The following is a 23,128-nucleotide window of genomic DNA, read 5'->3' on the forward strand; positions in this document are numbered from 1 at the left end:
CTGGAGACTGTAACGTACACTGTGGCTTTTGAAAAGTGTGAATTTAAATGTGTGACTCAAATCAACAGTTCCCATAAATGGTTGTTGAGTATTATCAATATCTAGAAACAAGATAGAGGAAGTAGAGGCTTCGACCCGGAAACAGTATTCCTTATGTCACAACAAGCAGAAAACATTTTCCATTTTAACAGAGTTAAGGTGCACTAAAATTATCTGTTGTTCTGTGAATGTTCACTGGTGAATTTAGTCATTTCAATAAGAATCCACACAATCAGCAATTTTGTGTGGTGCTTCATACATTACGTCGCTACACTGCTGACAATGGTCAATGGACCTTTTTGCCTGTGTAATTTCACGAAATTCACAAATGTGACCGCACCTTTACTCGCTGCAACATAAAATGCAATCAATTATAAAATCTTCAAGGGACATGTGAGGTACTTAAAGAGTTAGAAAAGTGAAAAGGTGCATCAGATTCATTTTCTGTTTGTTTTTCCTCTTTTCTGGTGGATGGTCCAGGCACTTCAATGATTTTCAGGTCTACAGGAGGATTTTTATTCTTGTTCAAACTTACAGCTTATCGAGATCCCTGCAAAGTACAAAATTTACTGTTAGTAAGGTTATTAAAGTGATAGTTGTGAAATTTAAATAATTTCCCCAGCCTTGTGATGTTCCAAACCTGTTTGATGTTCTGTCTGGAACCCAAAAGCACATCTCAGGCATAATGCAACCCCAGTCATCATTCAATTTCACTGCAGGAAACACAAGCAGAAAAAAATTGTGTAATTCATTCATGAAACCATTCTTATGTACACTTGTCTAGTTCAATTCAATGCAACAATTTATGTAAAAATGGTTAAGCTCCAAAAATGTCCCAGAAAAGATCCTAAAAATAATTGAGTTCACAACTCATGTGTTATGGGTTGTGTTGTAAGTCTTCTGAAGCCATATAATAGCTTTTTCCCTTTTTTTGTAGAAAAAGACCGAACTTGAAGTTATAATTCAGGGTTCAAATGTCTTATATTCAAATTCATATGATTAAGGTATAGCCTATAAAAAATGCATAGCATTATTGGCGCCAAACCTGTGATATTATTTTTCTGAGTAACATGAATGAGATTTAAAAGCATGAGGGAAGATTTTCAGAGAATAACTGATTAAAAAGCACAAGTACACAGTCAAACAATACAATTTCACATAGAGAAAGTTCATAGTAATAAGGTACTTGCATGTGGTGAAGGTAACTTACTGTAATTCAATGTTGCCACTGAAATGTTCAGATTATTTTAGAGATGTAAGTTACTGGTTATTCTGGGGAAACAAAAGAACAAAGCTGATTATTCACAACATAATATTTATTGACCAGTAAATGGCTTTAAAATTGTATTTGAGAGAATGAGGGCACCTGTAGTAAGTAAAGTTAGGCTAAACAAAAACAGACCAAACTATATTAACTTGCTTTTGTTATTCAAAACAAACGCCAATGACGACAGCAGGAGTCAGCTAAATTAGTTCGGCTATATCAGCAATTTGAAGACACAGTTGTACAGAATATGTTGAATTGAATGACTAAATCAATCTAAGACAATAAGTCAATAATTTCCATTTGTTCGTTAGATCAACGTAGCATCGCGGCTAAAACCTTCATACCAGATACTATGCAATAAACGAGTGGTAAACAATGTAAAAACGTAGTAATGTATAATAAATTTAGCTTATATATGTGTGTGTGTTTGAATGTATAGTAAGTAGACTCTGTATTTATATTTATTTGGCGGGTTTACAAACCTTGTAAAGCGGGTCGCACACCGGACGCGCAGCTCAGCGCCGCGCCACGTCTAGGACAACTCTCACCTGAAAATCCGTTAGCATCAGCAATTTTCTGATTTCTGTAAATAAATATAAAACTAAATGTATATTACAGCACGGGGTGAAGTCCGTATATACATTAACTACGATTTGAGACACATAAATGTAAATTTAATATAAAACTATGTAAATGGCGCTCTGTGGCGCGGCAGGATTTTGAACACGGTCCTGAGCCGTTGCTGGGCGCCACGGACAGACGCCGAAAGGCGCCGCCGGTGTGTGTACTCTCATAGAGAATGATGTGTTCGAATTTAAAAGACGTGGCTCTGCGCGGCGCGGCGCTGAGCTGCGCGTCCGGTGTGCGACCCCTTTAACAGAGAGCCGGACAAACGGCGGAAGCTTTGAAGAGAGGAGCCGTTACTTTCAAACCCCATGACGTCGATCAGCTGAGCTTTGTCGCGCGTGAGCAGCGCGAGCATCACTGAAGCGACGACAGCAGAGGAATAGCAGCAGTTTTGTGACACAATAAAACCTTTCTCCTCCGGGTTCTTCTTCTTCAAATAATAATTTATGAAGAAGTAGGTAAAAATTATTATTTTATTACTATTATTTATTCAATAATAATTAATGAATTCTTATTATTAATATTATTATTATTTAGTGTTGTTTTTTAAGGTTTAAATTAATCAATAAAATAGGCCTATACTAAATAAATGTAAGCTACCCAGGTGAAAAAGACTAGGCCACTGTTAAATGTATTAAAAATGCATTAAAGTAGGCTATATTTGTATTGTAGGCCTACTAGAAAACACTCAAGTACATTTTTAATAGTACGTCTTTTTCACCTGGGTATATGTATACTGAATCAAACTTAAGTAGCCTATAATAATAATAATAGGACCTGGCCTCACTGAACCATTGGGTTCCTCCAGATGCTGGCTTTAACATAAGAGATCTTCCAGGAACCACTTAAATGTTAAAAGATCTTCCAATAACCCTTTTATCACATTCAAGTTCCTCTATTTTCCCCCAAAGCACTTCAAGGTCTCATAGTAATGAAAAGGTGACTCCAGAACCTCTGAACTAAATATAAACTGCTTAAAGGATCCCATAAGTTCCAGCAAGAACCTCAAAGATTGTCAATGCTCCTCCAGTAACCCTACTATAGGAGAAAGAGCTTTGAGGCACTTAAATTACATTTTGAAGTTCCTTGAGTATCCGACAGGATATTTGAGGCTCCTTTAGTTTTTACAGTGTACGATTGGCCAACGAGCGACGTCTCGTGGTTCCATCACAGAGAGCCAAAAAATCGCTTTCCAGAACATTCTCATTCACAGTTCCATGCTGGTGGAATGATCTCCCCACCCGCATCCGGAATGCAGAATCCCTGACAACATTCAAAAAAGAGCTGAAAACTCATCTCTTCCGTGAGCACTTAACCTCATAAAAAAAAAAAAAAAAAAATCCTTTTCCTGTAAATTCTCGCGTATCGGGCTTATGCTACTCTGAATAATGCCTGGACTTCGTATTTTGAGCACTTCTTGCGTTGTTTTTGCCTCTTCACGATGACTCGCTCAATTTAGTCCCAATTTGTAAGTCGCTTTGGACAAAAGCGTCTGCTAAATGAATAAATGTAAATGTAAATGTAGAATGGTGAGGAAAACAGAATAAATTAAGATAGAAACAAAAATTTATCCTTTGATAGCACAAAGTGTCAAGATGGATGAAGAAATGACATATAATACTTGTTTTCAAGTGAAACAGAGAGATGGAAACCAGTATACAATCTACATTGTTAAAAGCGCTATATAAATGAAGATGACTTGACTTAATTGAAAACAGAAGAATAGAAAAAGCCTGACAGAAAATAATACTAGAATTTGTGAGGATGAAAATGGTATACAATAGACAAGTTATATCTAATGATAAATGGAAAGAGATAACCCTAAAACAAAGAAGACAGGTGATGAGTGAAATAGAAAATTCAAGTATAAAAAGACTTGAACAGAATAAATTGTCAATAGAAAAAGAAATGCAGCTCAATGAATAAAAACAGCTATGGATAAAAAGAAGGATAGGATACATTGAAAATATTTAGGCTGTTAAAGAGAAACAGGTATGACCAAAGAGAGAATAATAAAAATAAAAACTGTTTTGTCAAATAAATAAATTAAATTTATATTAGACAAAGCTGCTCAGGTGTACTCAACAACAGAGCTAATGCAATTTACAGAGAATATTTTTATGAAGAAAAAAAATAAAATGAATGAATAGGAGAGAAGAATAGGCATTAAAATAATGGAGAGTGCAGACAATTTGCATGAAGGAAGAGACTTAAAGAAAGTCTTGAGATTAAAAGTAAATATTGAACAAGAATATAAATGAAAATGGAATGAATTTATAATATTAAGAATTAATAGAGAAATTACTATGGGCTTTATTAGAAATTCCCTATTTAAGAAGATATAAAAGCGATTGTGGAATAAAGTCTATTAGTAATTAGTGAAGCATATACTCATAAAAAACTGAGTAAGATACAGAAATTAAAAATATAATATCCGATTAATATGATGGATAAATAAAAATTAAATAAGGCAATACAAGAGTTATTAGAGCAAGGAGTTAAGGAAATTACTTATGCAATAACATAAAGTCCTGTACAATAAACACCAAAATTAGATGAGACTTTTACAAGTAACAAATTATAAAGCACTAATTAGAGTAATAAAGTCAAATAGGCATTATGGTATTAATGCTAGTAATACGATTGAACAATCAAGGAATGGTAAATTTATCTTAAAATTGGATTTGGCTAATGATTTTTAATCAATTCTATTAACAGAGATTAGTCAAGAAAATACTTAATTTACTAAAAATAACCAACATTAAGTATATCAGAGATTACCAAAGGGATAGATAAATTCCTCAGCATTTCCATTAAAGAATTACCTGTGGAAGTTTATATTAATTAAATATTAGTTATAAAGAAGGAAAAAGAGCATATTGAAACCGTAAAAGAAAGGCTTTAAGTTAATTGGCTTACCCGGGCTGGATTAAGATTAAAAATAAGTAAATAAACAAAGTGCAGTAATGGCAGATATGGTTAATTTAGGATCTTAGGTCTCTGTAAGAAACAAAGGAATTAAGAAATTGATGAAAGAGCGGAGAACAGGTCTAAGAACCCCCAGAGAACATTAGAAAGATACAAAAAGAGGTAAAGGGGCTTATGAATTATATGAGAGATATAATTCCTGAATTTAGTCAGAAAGCTAGACAAAAAAATGACACAATAAAAGGCAATATGTTGTATTGTAGTGAATAGGCAGAAGAAGAAAAAAGAACACTTCAAGAGTGGAAAAACAAACAAACAATTTTAAGATCTTAGAAGGAAGAGATGAGGAGAAGGCTCTTGAGGTTGAGCTATAAATATAGATTTAATTGGTTATCAGTTAATAATAAGGAATAAGAAGAGCAAAATACCAATATGTATAAAGTGTTAAAACTGGGAAAATCCAGAAAAGAAACTTCTTTTTGTAGAGAAGAAACTGGCAGCTATGAGTAAATGATACGCAGAATTACCAGGTCTTGCAAGAGAAAATGAATAAAATAAATAAATAAAGGAATAGACTAATTAATACTGATAGAACAGTAAAGGGGCATTAAACTAAAGATAAGTATAAAAAGCAAAAATCCAAAATTATTTGAGCAAGTATAGGATAAAACACTTAGATCCAAATGTGAGGATATTAAATAAAGAGTGTAAAATGTGACAGAAGAAATATAAATGTATTTAGAGGTACGATAGTATATACAGATAGATCAAAAACTATTGAAGAGTATAATGCTTACTGGATGTATATAAAACATAAAAAGGATAAAGAAATAAGAGACAGGGGCTTAGTCCTGAGTACTATTCAATATGTAAAAGTTATAGCTGTATTAAAAGCACTAGAAAGACTAAAATAAATAAATGCTACACAAGTTATTATTATAACTTATAGCAAAAAGATTAAGACAAGTATAAATGAAAACGTAGACATTTGGAGATAGAACAAGTTCGTTAAATTTGATAGAAAACCTGTTGAACATAGTGACTTATGGAAGAAACTTATTATCTAGTTAAGAATTTGGACCTAGCAGGGATTTATCAGTATTGACATTCAAAGTAAAACACAGAGATAGCTTTAAGAAACAAAGGAGTAGATAAATTAGCAAGAATAAAGAGAAGAATTAAAATTAAAGAAAATGAGACAGTTGTATTAAGAAAATACACAATGATAGGAAATATTTTGTAAACCTAAAAATGATAATATAGATAATTATATTAACAGGGGAAGACACAAAATTATAAGAAGTGATTATGTTAGAATCACACCAGAAGTAGTCAATCAAGGGTGTTGATTGAAAATAGCTGGATCTTAAATCCTAGGTAAAAATGGGAAAATAAATATAAATTAGTAGCAGTAGATAGTCGTTGAGCAAATACCGTAAAAGACACTATTGTAAATACCTTTGTAAGAGCAATAGAGGAGTTACTGACAGCATGGTTTAGACCCGATATTGGGGTTGATAATAATATACTTTGTCAGAGGAAAGGTCGAGGTTATCTGGAAAACAAATTGTTTTGCACAAAGCTTTGCGGTATACACCAGAAAGTAATGTAATTGAAAAATGTGCAGAACTTTAGAAAGTTTCTTTAGAGCAAATATAAGGACATAAGATGGGATGAAAAGATTGAGGAGTCATTAAATTGTAATAACTTAACTAATGTAATTCGAAAAGATAAAGAGAAAAAATAAACAATACAATGACAAACGTCAGATACTGTTATTGTAAAGAGTCCTTGAGCGTGAAAAAGGCGTAATGTAAATTAAACATATTATTATCAACTAAACCTATTAAGGATTCAATTACTAAGAAAGATAAAGTATTTAAAAAAGAAAAAGTTGATAAACATACAGTACGGTTAGAGAAAATGAGCTTTGGAGTAGGAAGAATTTAATTATTGGAATAAGAGAGGAAGGAAGGTAGAATTACCATTAAAGACAAAGACATTGTATCTTACCAACAGTGTAAAATAACTAATTAAAGACCAAGAAAAAAAAGAAAAAAAGAAAGAGTATAAAATACTTCTAACATGCTCTTATAATTAATAAGAGTGAAACGATATAAAGAGATAGGTCTCTTACCAATATTTGTGATAACGGCGTTAAAGATCCTAGAATGGAACAGAACAAACTCATTCTAGCGTGCTTGTGAGTGTGTGTGAGACAACAAGAATGCAGATTTACGGGGTAATAAAACTACTGATAGTGTGTCTCTGGATGGAGCAAAGTTAAAGCAAAGTTGAACGTGAATAAAAGTGTTCAGTAACATGCAAGGCCGCATTAATGCACGGGCTTACCTGGGCTGAAGCCCAGGGGCCTCCCAAGTTCAGGGGCCTCCCATGTTCAGGTTCATGATGAGCTGAAAAGGTCATATTGTTTTAACTTGTCAGATTTTGTCGCTGTATGTCGCTAGTCGCTTGTGGACGTTGCTGTCGCTATAATGTTATTGTTATGGTGCGTTCACACCAAACGCGAATAGAGCGTCTGGCGCGAGTGATTTCAATGTTAAGTCAATGTAAAGACGCGTTTACGCGCGTCTAGAGGTCCCGCGGCGCGAATGAGGCGGACGGTGCGTGTCCACTACAGCGGCAAAAGTCCGCTCAGTGCCGCTGGCAACGCTGTAACGTCTCCGTCTCCGCTTTGGGGTGTGTCTGTTGCGAGTGTGTTTAATCTAAGTTTTTTTCAACACACGGACAGTATAATCAGCAGCGATGCACGCGATTACATTTAGAAATAGACAAGCTTTGTTTCCAAATGCACCAAGCAATGATCCTTTCAATTTTATAAACTTTTACAAACCCAGCCAATATAATCACAATGAACACATCCAAAATAAAATCTTTAACGTATATAACAACTGCAAAGCGTCTAATTTGTAAACAAAATGATTTACGCACTAAATCCAGCATAAACTCACTGAGACTGTCGACAGTTTCTTTTCCATGCATCATTTTATTATATCCATGTTTGTGATTAGTTACATATAAAACAGTGAAATCGCCCTCGAACTCTTCTGTCTCCTGCACTCGAGACGGTGACGGGAGCTGAGCTCAACTGAAAGGCTTCTTTCCTATTGGTTGTCGCTCGCGAAAATCGCTTCTCATTTTATAAAGTTGAAATTTAGTTGCTGTGTGTGGTTGTTAAATAAAGTGTCTTGTGTTTATGTGCTCAGTGATATGTTAATAACAATATTAAAATTGAAAACAATATAAAAAAACTCACTGTTGTAGGTCTCGAAAGAAATTAATGCATTCTGTGATGTAGATTTCCTAGATATTACACTTTTTTAAAATGAGACTCTATAAATCGAGGGGATGGGGGGCCTACAAAACCTCTCAGCCCCAGGGCCTAACATTAGGTTAAGGCGGCTCTGGTAACATGGGTCATATAGGATACAAAGTTAAATATGAAATGAGACTGACATGGCAGAGCAAATAAATGAGGCCCTAAACAAATTATGTAAATTTGTTGGCAGTGACTTGGATATCTAACACCGTAAGTATACGAATTAAGAAAACCCTTGACAGAAGGGGAATATGTGTTGGTGGATTTTTAGAAGGGGAATACAGCCCAATTTAAAGAGAAAAATCCTCTAACACATAAAACAAGAACTTGGCATTTTAAGAACTTGGAACTTCAGAAGCAAATACTGAAGAGTGTTTAAGAAGGAGCCGAATTATTAATGACTAAGAGATGTCTTATACAGAGAGCTCAACTTTATGTTATATCTTTCAGGAAATAGAGTCTGAATCGAGATGTTGGGCTAACAGAGGTGTCCCAGAATAACACAGTGACAAGATAAAGACATTGTTTAAGTCAATTATTGTGGTAACATTGATAAACATAGCAATAGTTATGGTGGTATTCTGGGTTGTAGTCAAAATCTTAATGACAGTTTGACTATAATAAATCAAGACACGGTGGAAAAAAGGTACAAAAAGGATGCAACCTTTGTGATAGACAAATAGATTGATATGGAAAATCTAAAAGAGAAAACAATTGATTTAGAACCTAAAGAATCATTATGATAGGTGGAAAAGAAAAAGTAAATGTTAGACATTTAATGAAGTTTGCAAGGAGTAGTATACAAGAGAAATATAAAACTTTGCAGAAATTAAGTAATCCAATTCCTAGTTTAAAATGGTATAGTGAATCCAATAAAAAGCTGGAATAACTTTAGGAGGTGAAAAGTATTCAGAAAAAAAAAAAAAAGAAAGGTTTTTAAGTTAGTATTAAAACAGATAAGTTTTGGGAAGAATGTCTAGATGACAATTGTAATGAATGTGATAAAACGAGATACAATGGTAAATTACATATAATATGTAGTAGTAAGATATTAAGAGAATTAAGCAATCAAGTTAAATCAATAAAACTTGAAAAGCTAGAGAGATGAATTGGATAGGCTATATATGTGTGTGAAATTGGAAATGTGAAAATAACTATAATGCAAAAGCAAGTACAAAGATGAGTGTTTAAGGCTAACATTTTCAGATGAAAATGGAGTTAAGACTCAAAGACAGAGAGATAACAGAGAATAATACAGTAACTAGTCAGATGATAATACAGTTTAGACTGTGAGATGTGCTGGAAGATGTAGCAATGCACAAGTATGGGGAAATAATTCCAATCAAAATCAAGGGTCTGATAAAAGGCTCATAATTAGGGCATTATAGTAAGAGTACAGTAAATAAGACAGAATGGGTAAAATATTATCCTATACCTTTAGACTTTATAGAATGAAGTAAAAACGATGAAGTAATAATTGCCTGGGAGATTTCTAAAGAAATTCCAGAGTATTGTATAAGACAAAAGATCTGCCATAACAAGCATATAAAATAACATGGGATTTTATTGATAATTTGGCAGAGGAAATGGGATTGTTCAATTGGAGTAAATTCTGGACTGTAAAGTATTTTGGAGGAATGAGTCCAAGCATATAGGCAGTATGGGCATGTTTAAATCAGCCATGGGACAGTAATATTAGAAGGAATAATATAAACCAAGGGATAAGCAGATTATTGTCTGACCCTAGTGTGACTGTATGCCACCATTTCCATTCTTAGAAAACATCAAGAATGAATGGAAAATGATGAACCAGAGAAAATTAGGAGTACTGTATAAAGCAATGGGTATCTAATAACATAGACGCAGAGAACTAGAGACTTGAGATACCAGCATATCTCAACATGATATACAGCAGACTGACCCTTACACAACCTTTCAGAGGCCCGGAGGAACATGGCATGTACAACATACTGGTAGATATACATTTATTATATCTAGAAAAATATAACTTTATTCATTAATGACAATTGAACATTGTAATTAATGAGAAGAAGCAGAAGTATATGAAGTTATGAAATGGAACAATATACTTTGGACTATGATGTATTTATAGGAGTCTAGAAAAACTGCAAGAAGAAAACTGTTGTTAAGACATCAGAAGTGTTGTATTGCAAGTAGAAATGATGAATGCATGAGTTGCCTTTAAAATGTTATTTGTACAGTGTAGCGACTGGGCTATTTGAATCATTCATTCGTTTGGCCTGAATTAACAAATTCAAACTCTCTGTGTTTTCTAAGCACAGTCCTTCCCAAAACGTTCTTTGCTAAGCTTACTAAAGCTTGTAACCTCCTGACTCATAATTACGAAGTCAATGATTTGTTGATCTTAAGCTACATGCTTTATCTTGTTACGATTTCAGTAACCTAATTTCATAAACACAGAGAGTTGTTTTTTTTCAAGGCCAGAAAAAAATACTCTTTCTTGCGTTTGTAAGAAGGATAATTTTCTTTGAGAAGTCGATAAGTTAATCTTACGTTTAATGTTTGCTGGACAAACAGATTGTTTGATAACTAAATTAATTCCATTGAAAGTTATCCCATAACTTCGATTTGAAATAAGATTATTGATATATGAATGAGGAATTATAATTCGTTGTGATGGGTTATTCATATATACATATCGATCTAGTTTCAGTTTCGATAAATTAATGTAACTGTAATATGCAAAATATTAATCATATTCATTATTAATTATTAAAATTCCCTATAGATCATTTGAGCTAATGTTAAATGTACTACTAATGCCAGTGCGGTTACAACAGAAAGCTGATTTTGAAATGGGAGACCTATGTAAAGAATGGTTTTGATAAAGTAAAGAATATATGGGTACAATGACATTGATGGATTGATGGAATATTGTGTGAAAGCATTCGAGTTGATAATGTATTTTAACACCGATGTGTTTGAGAGATATAGAAACGTTGAAAATGCTCCACCCAGAGGTCAAAGAATTTTGCAACGACTTAGGTGCACATTTAGACTGGATTAAAGAGGACCAAACTGTTTATACATGAGTTGCATGGTAGATTTACCATGGATATTATAACAGTGATAACATGAGATAAAGTATTTTATTTTATAGACAGAAACATTAATGGGGTCCTGCAGGAGACAGGATCAGCCACTCCAGACACAACCCAAATAGCAACATTGTGATGTCCCAGATCCGGCCCACATCTGGATCGTGTCATAAGATGATCTGGCCCACATGCAATGTAGAATGACGGCCCTTGGGTGGCCCACTTCTGTTTGCCAGATCTGGGCCGCAAGCAGGCCATAGCGATGCCACATGTCAGCCAAGAGCTAAATAAATAAACCTGAACTGGACCTTATCTGAGCCACAAAATCTGTGTATATTAAATATTGAGTCATCCCGGCCTTTAAAAGCCTGTTAACAAGCAGAATCACTGAAGGAAAGAAGAGAACAGAAAAAGAGATGAGCAGAAACACAAGAACTACAATTGACTTCAGCCACAGCCTTAGATGAAATCAACTGAAGATAAAAGAAGACATTAAATCTGTGAAGATCTCAGCAGAGGAGGATTAAACAACTCCACAAACAGCATTACCAGCTTCACTTATTACTAACCAGACTGACTTTATTTCTGTCAGACGTCTACAAAAGTTTTTATTGATAATTAACAGAGGTTTAACTCTAATGTGTTTCATTTGAAATCACCATAACAGTGATTAGTGTTTCCATTAGTTGGGCTCTTAACTCTTATTATATCTTTCATCTTTTTTGACTGCTGTGACAGTGTGTTTGTTAAACACATTTGCAGCAGCAAAAAAAGCTAAAGTGAAATGAGATCAGGTGATGATGGTTACCTGGTGATTGTTTTATATTTGTCATGAAATAGACTGATTCACTGATGTTTTTTGAAACAAACAATGTAACAAAGTTCAGATGTTATGGGAAGGAGGCGGGAACCGGCGAACAATCAAATACATTTTAATAAATAAATAAACAAATACAAAAATGAAAGTAAGCCAGCAGCCCCTCGCGGACGACTGCTGGCCACACAAAACAGAAACAAAACATCACATAAAACTCAGGCCTGTTCCTCTCTCGCTCTTCACTGTCGTCGCTCCTCCTTTATGCTTCCGCTCCTCCGTGAGAGATACGAGACCGGTGCGTCGCGCAGGTGTGGCTCATCATTAATCACGCCACGGGCCTCGTGCCACTCTCCCACAACCCTTGGCCTCGTCCTGCTTGTCACATACCCCCATCTCCCACACCCACGAGACTGCGCTCTACTCCCCCCCCCCCCTCCTCCGGGGAGACCGGACACGGCGGCTGTGGTACCTGGGGGTATGGACAGACGAGGCGAGAGTAAAGGAGACGGAAGCATGAGGAGCGACAGAGACGAAAGAGGGGAGAGAGAAAAAAAAAATCTTGGTCCGGTTCCGGACATCCGTTGGGGGACGGCTCGACGCTCCTCCGACCTACTGGCGGACGGCGATGGCTCCTCCGGTCGAGGGCAGCCGGCAGCGAGTCTCCTGTTCCCTGCTCCGCCCCCATCATGGCCGACGGCAATAGGCTCCATCCCACGGCGAACGGGAGCGACTCCTCCGCGCCCTCTCGGACGGCAGCCACCCCTCCTCGACCCAGGAGCACAGCAGCGAGCTCTCCGTCCCACCTGATCTTCCATCGTTCCAGCACCATCGCCTCGGGCAGCAATCGGCGGCCATCGCTCCCTCGTGCTGCCCGACCTCCTCAGCACCGCGATCCCCCTCAGCAGCGATGGCTCTCCGACAGCGTGTCCCTCTTTCCTCCCGGGTTTCGGCACCAGTGTAACGAAGTTCAGATGTTATGGGAAGAAGGAGGTGGGAACCGGCAAACAATCAAATACATTTTAATAAATAAATAAACAAATACAAAAATGAAAGCATAAGCCAGCAGCCCCTCGCGGACGACTGCTGGCCACACAAAACAGAAACAAAACATCACATAAAACTCAGGCCTGTTCCTCTCTCGCTCTTCACTGTCGTCGCTTCTCCTATAAGGATAAATAGACACAAATAATAAATAAACTAATTAGACCAAAAATACTTAAATACATGAAAAATTAAAACTATCACAGTACATATTAACATAAATGACTGTAAAAAAAATCACTATTTTATTATCAATACAAGAAACTTGTATTAATATTACATTAGTAATATGAAAATCACAACAGAAGCAGGAAATGATGTACATTGTGCCATTCTAATATAAAAATATATTTCTGTCATGACAACTTTCGGAGAGATTGGCATGCTAATGTATTTGGTCTTGGCGGAATAGATCTGCTACGCTGCTGCAGAACAAGTACAGAGACTTGCTACTGCCAATCCGTTCACAGACATTGCTGTGAGCATGTAAGACATGCTGCTGCTGGACATGTAACACATGAAATAACCCCCTGTAGCAGATCTATACAGGTGGATCTGGGAAAGGTGGAGGGTTTCTGAAAGTTTCTGAAATACATTCACAGACATTGCTGTGAGCATGTAAAACATGCTACTGCTGCACACATAACATAGATTAAATAACCCCCCAACAGAGCAGGAGATAAGACATGAGAAATGTGTAGAGCCCTCCCCCACACAAACAGCTTTTCCAGATAGTTAAAGGCTGTATAGCCAATGCCAAATAAACCCGCACTGTTGCACAGCTTTCCCAGTCGCTTTTAGATTTTGAGTATGGAGTTATGCAACAGCTGAAAGAGACTATTGCTATACATTTGTAAAGCAACTTTTCACCCTGCACAGGTTAATGGAAGAAATAGACAAATACAACTATATAAACATGTGTTGCTGAGTGAGAAAACAAGCTGCAGCATAGGCAGATATGCATATATCTGTACATATGAATGAACATACTCATTATCAATAGACATACGTTGCAGGCTAAGATACAAAAAAACAGCAACCACCTGAGCAAATATCATAATTAAATCATTTGATATATCATTGACATGAGCTTATAATCTTACTGTATAAGGTTTACATACAATAGACCGCTTGCTATCAGCCTGTGCCATCTAAAGTTTAATGCCAGAACTTAATATCTATATAATTAAAAGTAATTGTGTGCACATCCCACCTTCTGGCAGGTGCAGGACAAAATAAACTAATAAAGTGAAAAAAAGGTGAAGTCCGCAACACTGCTCTTTGCTCCCATATTTAATAAAAAATTCAATGTTTCGACCCTACTCGGTCTTGATGAAGGAATATAAATAGGTCTTACAATCAACTGACCCACCCTGTGATATCAATTAGCTTAATTAGCTAATAGCCCCACACATTACTCAATTAAGAGAACACTAAAATACATATTCTCCACAAACCCACACATCTCAAAAAAGGGGCCTGAGTGATGCGGATCTGTGTGATGATGACCCCGTAGATGATCCAGATTATTTGCCCACACCAGCAGAAGAGAGTGGGAAAACTTATTTTGATTCTTTTGATGTAGTTTTGCACTATGCACTTTTACACTATGTACTTATGCACTATGCACTTTTGCACTATGTACTTGTGCACTATGTACTTATGCACTATACACTAATGCACTATGTACTTATGCACTATGAACTTATACACTATGCACTTATGCACTATACACTTGTGCACTATGTACTTGTGCACTATGTACTTATGCACTATACAATTATGCACTATGCACTATGCACTTTTGCACTATGCACTTTTACACTATGTACTTATGCACTATGCACTTTTGCACTATGTACTTATGCACTATGCACTTTTGCACTATGCACTTATGCACTATGCACTTTTGCACTATGTAGTTGTGCACTATGTACTTATGCACTATACACTTATGCACTATGCACTTTTGCATTATGCACTTTTGCACTATGCACTTTTACACTATGCACTTATACACTATGAACTTTTGCACTGTACTTGTGCACTATGTACGTATGCACTATGTACTTATGCACTTATACACTATATATGTACTTATACACTATTCACTTATACACTATGTACTTATACACTATGTACTTATGCACTATGCACTTAAGCACTATGTACTTATGCACTATGCACTTATGCACTTTTGCACTATGTACTTATGCACTTATACACTATATATGTACTTATACACTATTCACTTATACACTATGTACTTATGCACTATGCATTTATGCACTATGCACTTATAGACTATGCACTTATACACTATGCATTTATGCACTATGCACTTATAGACTATGCACTTATACACTATGCATTTATGCACTATGCACTTCTACACTATGTACTTATGCACTATGCACTTATGCACTATGCATTTTATGCACTATGTACTTATGCACTATACACTTATGCACTATGAACTTATGCACTATGTACTTATGCACACTTATGGAGCCATCAATAACAGCCATCAGATTTTTTATTTGTCAAGAAATTGCACTTAATATGACTTGTTCTGAATGTTGTTCTTTTATTATGAACAGACGTCTCAACCGTTTGGTAGAGGACTGTATCTAAAATACTGTAGGGTCTAATTAAAAAAAAAAAGAAAAAAAAAAGATTGTTGTTATTGTTATCATAATTGAATAAAAAATGCAAATAAATAATTTTTCCTTTGCTTTTTTCATGGTGCGTACCTTGCAGCTTTGCCGATTTCTTCGCTGTTTTCTCTTTTTGCTCGCGGGTTTCTCTATAGAGCTCCCCCTACAGGTTCAGAATAGATATTTGACAACACTGTCGTCAAAACTCGTTGGCGACTTGCCCCCCTCCCATCTTCTCCCGCTGGTCATGTGCATTTGTTTTCAAAGAAGCCGGCGAACGCACCGAGCCATGTCCACTGAGGTATACACAGAAGGCTAGCATATAAATGTTTAGATAGTGTATGTTTGCAGTGCCGTAAAGAAATTTGTTACATCGCGAGACCTGATATCACGCGATACTTCCTGGCGCTGAGGCCCGCTGGCCCAAAGTTGCAAGGGTGGTTTTTTGGCGCTCGGGGTGTGCGAGAAGACCACCATTCAACCCGAATACAGTCATATAACCATTCCAATGTCTCCGAAGCTGTTCGGTTAAGATACATTTTTTTACTTAGTTCACCTTTAAAAGACAAACACAACTGAGAACATGGTGTATGAATCTAGTTCTATAGTACCATATTCCCACTGACACTTTACATATATGTACAATTTAAATTTCAACTAGAATACGTTCCCAAAGACTCGCAACCTCATTATTGTGTCTCTGTTATCTGTACATTTTGAGTAACAAGATTTTTACCCACTGTGCCACGTTTTTAATGTTTTTAGTTAAGGAAAACTTCTGGTGTGCTGTTTATGCAAGTCAAGCCACAGCAGAGAGGTCAGAGACTTGTTTTATGCTATAAAAAGCATGTATGGTAATTCTTAGGTCTTCTAAACAGAGCACACATAGGCTAGACCTGATTCTCTGCACATTCACACATTCTCTGAAGATAAAGTGATGGTAATGTCAGATCGTATCACAGAAGGTATTTCTGGTAATGCAATTTCATGTACATGTATATTGTTAAACTAACTAAATAATTCATATTCACATGCTTTATTAAACATTGTGGCTACAATTATACAAAGCTGATAAGCATGAAAACAGTTGGTTACACTTTAAGCTTAAATTTTAAGGTGTCCTTATTACAATGCAGTGGTGCAGAGTAATATTAATTACCGTATTTTCCGGACTATAAGTCGCATCAATCAAAAAATGCGTCATGAAGAGGAAAAAAACATATATAAGTCGCACTGGAGTATAAGTCGCATTTATTTAGAAATTTATTTCACAAAATCCAAGACCAAGAACAGACATTTAATCTGGAAAGGCAAGTTATTCAACTACACAGTAGCACACAGAACAACAGGCTGAGTAGGTGTCCGGTATGTTAACGCAACACATTAACAGTTATTCAGCTACACAATAGCATAAAAAAACATATACCTGGGAGGCTGAATAGGCTAAATTAACATAAGCCAGGGAGTCCAACAAGCAAGTTACCAGTAAACAAGTTCACCATGCTCCCGCGATCTCATTCCACATCACTGAATCCATTGGATTTTCTTCATATGGTGTCGCTTCTGAATAACTCCGCCAAATAGAGCGCCCTCTCGCGGCTGTAGACGGTAATGTTTTCTCTTGGTTCATCTCAGTCTGAATTAATTTTGATATATAAGTCGCACCTGAATATAAGTCGCAGGACCAGCCAAACTATGAAAAAAAGTGCGACTTATAGTCCGGAAAATACGGTAACTAAATGTACTTACTGTAGGGTTAAGATTAATAATAGGTTTAGGGTTAGTTGTGTGTACTTATTCATAATTTATAGTTATTACTATATTAACTACATGTAGCATATGTAACAAGGACAATGTAAAATAAAGTGTTACCAAACATTCTTTTTTTGAGGTAAAAATCACGTGAACTGTGTCTTCTTTCATCCTCAGGTCAATGAATCCATCCTTTGCTTAACGAAAAATGGAAAATGTAACATATTTTTACTTGATGTTGTTTGAAAATATTGGGTACATAAAATATGCTTTCTTCAGTTTGGGAATTATTTTATACTGTGCTATTATATTCTTTAATGCCTTTATAATTATTGCAATTTGTCTGGAAAGGACTTTACACCTGCCCATGTACATTCTGATTGCATGTTTGTCCATCAACTCTGTGTTTGGAACAGCTGCTTTTTTCCCAAGGTTACTGACAGACTTGCTGTCTGATACACACTTGGTGTCCCATGAAGTATGCCTCTTACAGGCTTTTGTCATTTATTCATATGCATCGAATGAAAATACAATATTAATGTTAATGGCATTTGACAGATATGTTGCAATCTGTAAACCTTTACAATACAACAGCATAATGACTCCCAGGATTTTATCTGTTTTAATTGCTATAAGCTGGATTTATCCAATGCTTTGTATTGGTATTGGTGGTATTTTAAATGCCAGACTGACTATGTGTGGTAACAAACTGTGGAAAGTGTATTGTCACAACTGGGAAATTGTCAAGCTTTCTTGTGCAAACACTATTATTAATAATGTTTTTGGCTTTTTCACAATTACCACAACTCTTATCATGCCTTTAAGTTTTATATTATATTCCTATGTTAAAATTATTATCATTTGTACAAAAAGTTCAACAGAGTTCAGGAGAAAAGCATATCAAACTTGTATTCCACACATAGTGATCCTTTTAAATTTCTCTATTGCTCTTTTTTGTGAGGTCACTTTGAGTTGGGTCGCGACTTTGGATCTCCCTCTAGGTCTGTCAATTATTCTTTCACTGCAGTTTCTTATTCTTCCACCCATCCTGAACCCTCTTGTTTATGGTTTAAATTTTCCTGAAATTCGCAAAAAAATTATATGCATTATAAAAGCATCCAAATAGATGTGTTTTTGATGTAATTGATACTATACAGAATTAGATTTATCATAAGCATCGTGAGCTAAGTTTATTGTGGAGACCGTTGGTGGCAATGGTTCTACGGTCTACTTAGGCTTATGATGCTTTTAGGAAACACAACCCACAATGTTTATGATATACAGTGATACAACAGTGTATCGTTGTTTAATCAAACATTGTTTTATCTCCTCTCATATAGCCTCGCTCACACTGATTAGTTTTTCACTCATTTGATTTGTCTGCTATTTAGTCTCGTTCGTTTCTTTGCTCCTTTGGATTTGTTGATGTTTCTTGGACTGATTCTGTTACCAACCTTTATCAACGGGCTTTTTTCGACTACGCTCCCCTGTCTGCCTTGTACAGAACCCGGTTTTGTTCATTAAATGTTTTGATCTTTGCTTTTTATGTTTTATTTATTATGCTTAAAATAAATTTGTATATTCATTTATTTAGTTTTTTTTTCTTCTTTTTTTCACAAATGTGTGACTTTTGGAAGTGCAATTTGATAAGGCCTACCATTATGCAGTTTTAATAAAGTTGAATTAACGTAACCTTCTGTTATTTTTACTCTTCAAAGTTTACACATGCAGGTGTTGATTATGATTAGGCTAATTTACTGATAGCCCCATTAAATAATAAGGGTAAACAATATTTAAAAAAGTATATAATTATCTAACATCTGACTAATTAAAAATGAACCTCAAAACATAAAACGCTAAATGGGGGATATCTATAGGTCTATCTAGCATTATAAAAAAAAAAAAAAATGGTCAGAACGTCATCTCTCAGTTGCTGAATGTCGCACAACAACGTTGCTACAGCCCTATCGCGTCTTACAATTCTACGTTGTAACAATGATGCAGGCACATACACTGTAAAAATGAATACGCTATATCTAATCAATAAAATTGTGGCAACAGATTACAAGCAATATTATTAATTAAATTTAGAATTTCAGAGATTCAGGTCAAATGATAGTGGAATAATGATTATGTTAAAACACAACCAAAACCATCAGATCACCTTTTCTCTTTGTTCATCTGGCTGTTATAACTCAGGTACAGCAGCCAAACAAAATCTAAAGTCAATGATTTAAGGTCAAGAGCCCAACTAAAACAAACACTGATCACCATCATGGTAACTTAAAATTACGGTTTTCTCCTTCAGTGATTCTGCTTGTTAACATCAGGTGTCTTCAATGTTGGCAATAAAAAAAAAAAAAATGGTTGTAAATTTTACTCATTTTAAATGGTTAACTTTTAAGGAATTAATTTGATTAATTATTACTCAATTCTAATTTGTTAAATGTAATTAATAATATTGCTTGTAATCTGTTGCCACAATTTTATTGATTAGATATAGTGTATTCATTTTTACAGTGCAGCTATGGAAGTTTTTTTCCTAACATAATTAAAATTCAAATTCAAATGCTTAAAAAGATCAAATAATAAAATCAAAGTCTCAAAACAACTGTTCAAATGATAAATCAAATGGTCAAGTTATTAAATAATAAATCAAACTCTCAAAATGGCTGCACAAATGATAAATCAACGGAACCAACATCGAAAATGGCAAGTCAAATGCTCAAACGCACATATCGGGAAATATCGGCCCTTACAGACAGGCAGTGGTGGAAAGAGTACTAACAAATTGTACTCAAGTAAAAGTATTGCTACTTAAGTAATAATTTACTTGAGTACAAGTAGAAGTACTGAAAAATAATATGACTCAAGTAAGAGTAAATAAGTAGTTTGCTTAAAAACTACTCAAGTATCTACGTTACAAAGTACTTTAGTATTATTTTTCTATTTTTACCCAAAATGGGGAGATGATAGTTGTGATGTCTGTCATATGATGCATGAAGTAAAACACAAGACGAGATGACTATGCAGACTCACACCGGGCTTTACTGAACATAGCTCGGAAAAACAGAAATCCAGACATAACCAAAACAACCCAGAGCGAGCATTCTGAACAGATCTCAATAATGGAACAAAGATATCTGCCCTGCTAGGCAGATATACAACAATAGTGATATGGAGCGTTAAACACTCTCATGTCATCGGTTTCATTCATACTGGAAGCCCAGTACATAGATAATATATATGTGTTCATCAAGCTATTTCAGGTATTTTCATAAGAATGATGTATGTCTTTAAAGAGATAGTTCACCCAAAAGGGAACATTAGTCCATGATTTACTCACCCTGAAGCCATCCTAGATGTATATGACATTCTTCTTTCAGACGAATACAATCAGAGTTATATTAAAAAATGTCCTGGCTCTTCCAAGCTTTATAATGGCAGTGAATGGCTGGAGAAAATTTAAAGCCCAAAAAAGTGCATCCATCCATGATAAAATTTCTCAACTTTTACTCCAGGGGGTTAATAAAGGCCTTCTGAAGTAAAGCCATGCATTTCTGTAAGGAAAATACCCATATTTAAAACTTTAGAAACTATAATCACTAGCTTCTGCCAGTATGAGTGAAATATTTTACAATAAACGAAAATTATATTTTAGTCATTTATTACTGAAAATCACACCTCACACAACAATAGTGAACAGTTTTTGAACAAAAAATATATTTTTCAAACCCTTTTCTTGACAGACATTTGTAATTGTTCAATGAAATGTGTAAAGAACAATGAAATAATTAACTTTTTTTTACAAACAGTCCCAGGCGTTTTTTCTTAGGCATGCCAGTGAGCAAAGCAAGGCCTCTCCAGGAAGTTGCAGAGGGGCACCTGGCATGCCCAACACTGCCAGGGGGTCTTGTTGTACACTCTGCTTGCCTTGCAGTTCTCACAGTACTTTCTGATATCTGCAGGCTTGTGTGCAGGGTTTGCTGGGTCCAAGGGGGCAATGGGCAGGGGTGTGTGATGAGTTGTCCTGTCTGCAGCCACTGTTACCTCAGTTGTCACCCTGCCAAGTTGAGCACAGAGCTCCTCCATAAAGGCTCTGTGTGTCAGCGGTGTAGTCATTTGCTCTTTACACAGTTCTTTGTGGAGGATGTAGCTGTTGCATGTGGCTATGTCCACAAAGTGTAAGAACATAGTCTTATACCATCTATGTGCTTTGTGGTGAGCAGAGGTGTACTGGATGAGCTGATCGGACAAGTCCACACCCCCCATGTATTTGTTGTATTCCACAACTGGAGTGGGAACTGGAATGCTCACTTTCTCCCAGGTTCCATCTCTCTTTTTTTGCCTTCTCGCGACCTTCTCAGATGTGTAGGCTTGATGGATGGTCGAGCAGATGGACACCTCTCTTGTGTCCATCCACTTGACAAAGAGCAAGTCACCATCTCGGATCCATCTGATTGTGCCTCTTTGGGATTTTTTGGAGAGGGCATTCACAGTGGATTTAGGGGTTTCCTTCCTCCCCTCTCTATATGTACTGCAGGCTCTAAAGTGCAGAGATGACAGGTGTCTGAATAGCTGAGGGCTTGTATAAAAGTTATCACAATAAATGTGATAACCACTTCCCAAATACGGTTTGTCCAGGAGGCCCACAACCGCGTCATAGGAAAGTCCAGAGCCAGTGGGGAACTTTGCCTTCCCCGTGTGCACGGTAAAGCTAGACGTGTATCCATTTGTAGAGTCGGCCAAGATGAACAGTTAGAATCCCCACTTAGTCGGTTTATCCTTTATGTACTGTGCCATTCCTGTTTTGACTTTTGTTGCCACCATCCTCTCATCTATTGCCAGATTTATTTGGGGCTGGTAAAAGGTCTTGCATGCTGCCTTGATTTCTGTCATCAGAGGCTTGAGGCAAAACAGTGGGTCATGGTCTGATGTGCCCTTTTTGCTGTCATTCACAACGTCCTCAGCCAGATCGCTCATGTGCAAATTTGAGGAAATGCAGAGCCACCTGTCCCTTGGCATCACTTTCTTTGGAAATGGCACTGACAAAATGTTGTTGTTTTTTTGCCTCCAGTAAGCTTTCACTGATCCAAGTTTTAGCAGTCCCATGAAAATAACAAGTGCAAGATATTTTAGGAAGTCTGTGGGGGTGATATCAGTCCATTTGAATTGAAGTCCTTGTGCTATCCTCTTTGTTGCTTGCTTATGTGTGTTACTGCATAATTGTCTGATGACATTATTGCTGAAAAAATGCTGGAACAAATCAAGTGGATTGTACACTTTGGATTTATCGAGTTGCACTCCTGGCAGGGGCAAACCTGGGGAGAATGGGTGCCACATCTGGATCGCTTTCGGTTTTCCAGTGTTGTTCAGGTGTTGTACGGTGTGGGGAGCGTGATCTTGAGTGGCTCAGTGTGGGCCTCTGAACACTCTGTGTAGATTGTCTGCGTGTTGGAGTTTCTCTCCTCGGTGGAAGCTGAGGTGCTGTTGCCGGTGTAGATGACGTGCTTCGCTGGCTAAATCTCCTCCTCAGTGGAAGCTGAGGTGCTTGCTTGGGTCATTATCATTACTGAAATA

At 36.2% G+C, this 23,128-nt stretch overlaps 1 protein-coding gene across 1 annotated transcript; it reads left to right on the forward strand.

Annotated features, from left to right (window-relative positions):
- Window positions 1-17,756: 17,756 nt before the first annotated feature.
- LOC311090505 (olfactory receptor 6N1-like) lies at window positions 17,757-18,674 on the forward strand (the record flags this gene model as incomplete). The annotated part of the gene is made up of 1 exon (XM_084125802.1): window positions 17,757-18,674. The coding sequence occupies one exon, from the start codon at window positions 17,757-17,759 to the stop codon at window positions 18,672-18,674; it is 918 nt and encodes a 305-aa protein (XP_083981928.1).
- Between the last annotated feature and the right edge of the window lie 4,454 nt (window positions 18,675-23,128).

This window comes from Abramis brama (genome assembly GCF_963993115.1).
Source record: "Abramis brama genome assembly, chromosome: 10".
NCBI lineage: Eukaryota > Metazoa > Chordata > Actinopteri > Cypriniformes > Leuciscidae > Abramis > Abramis brama.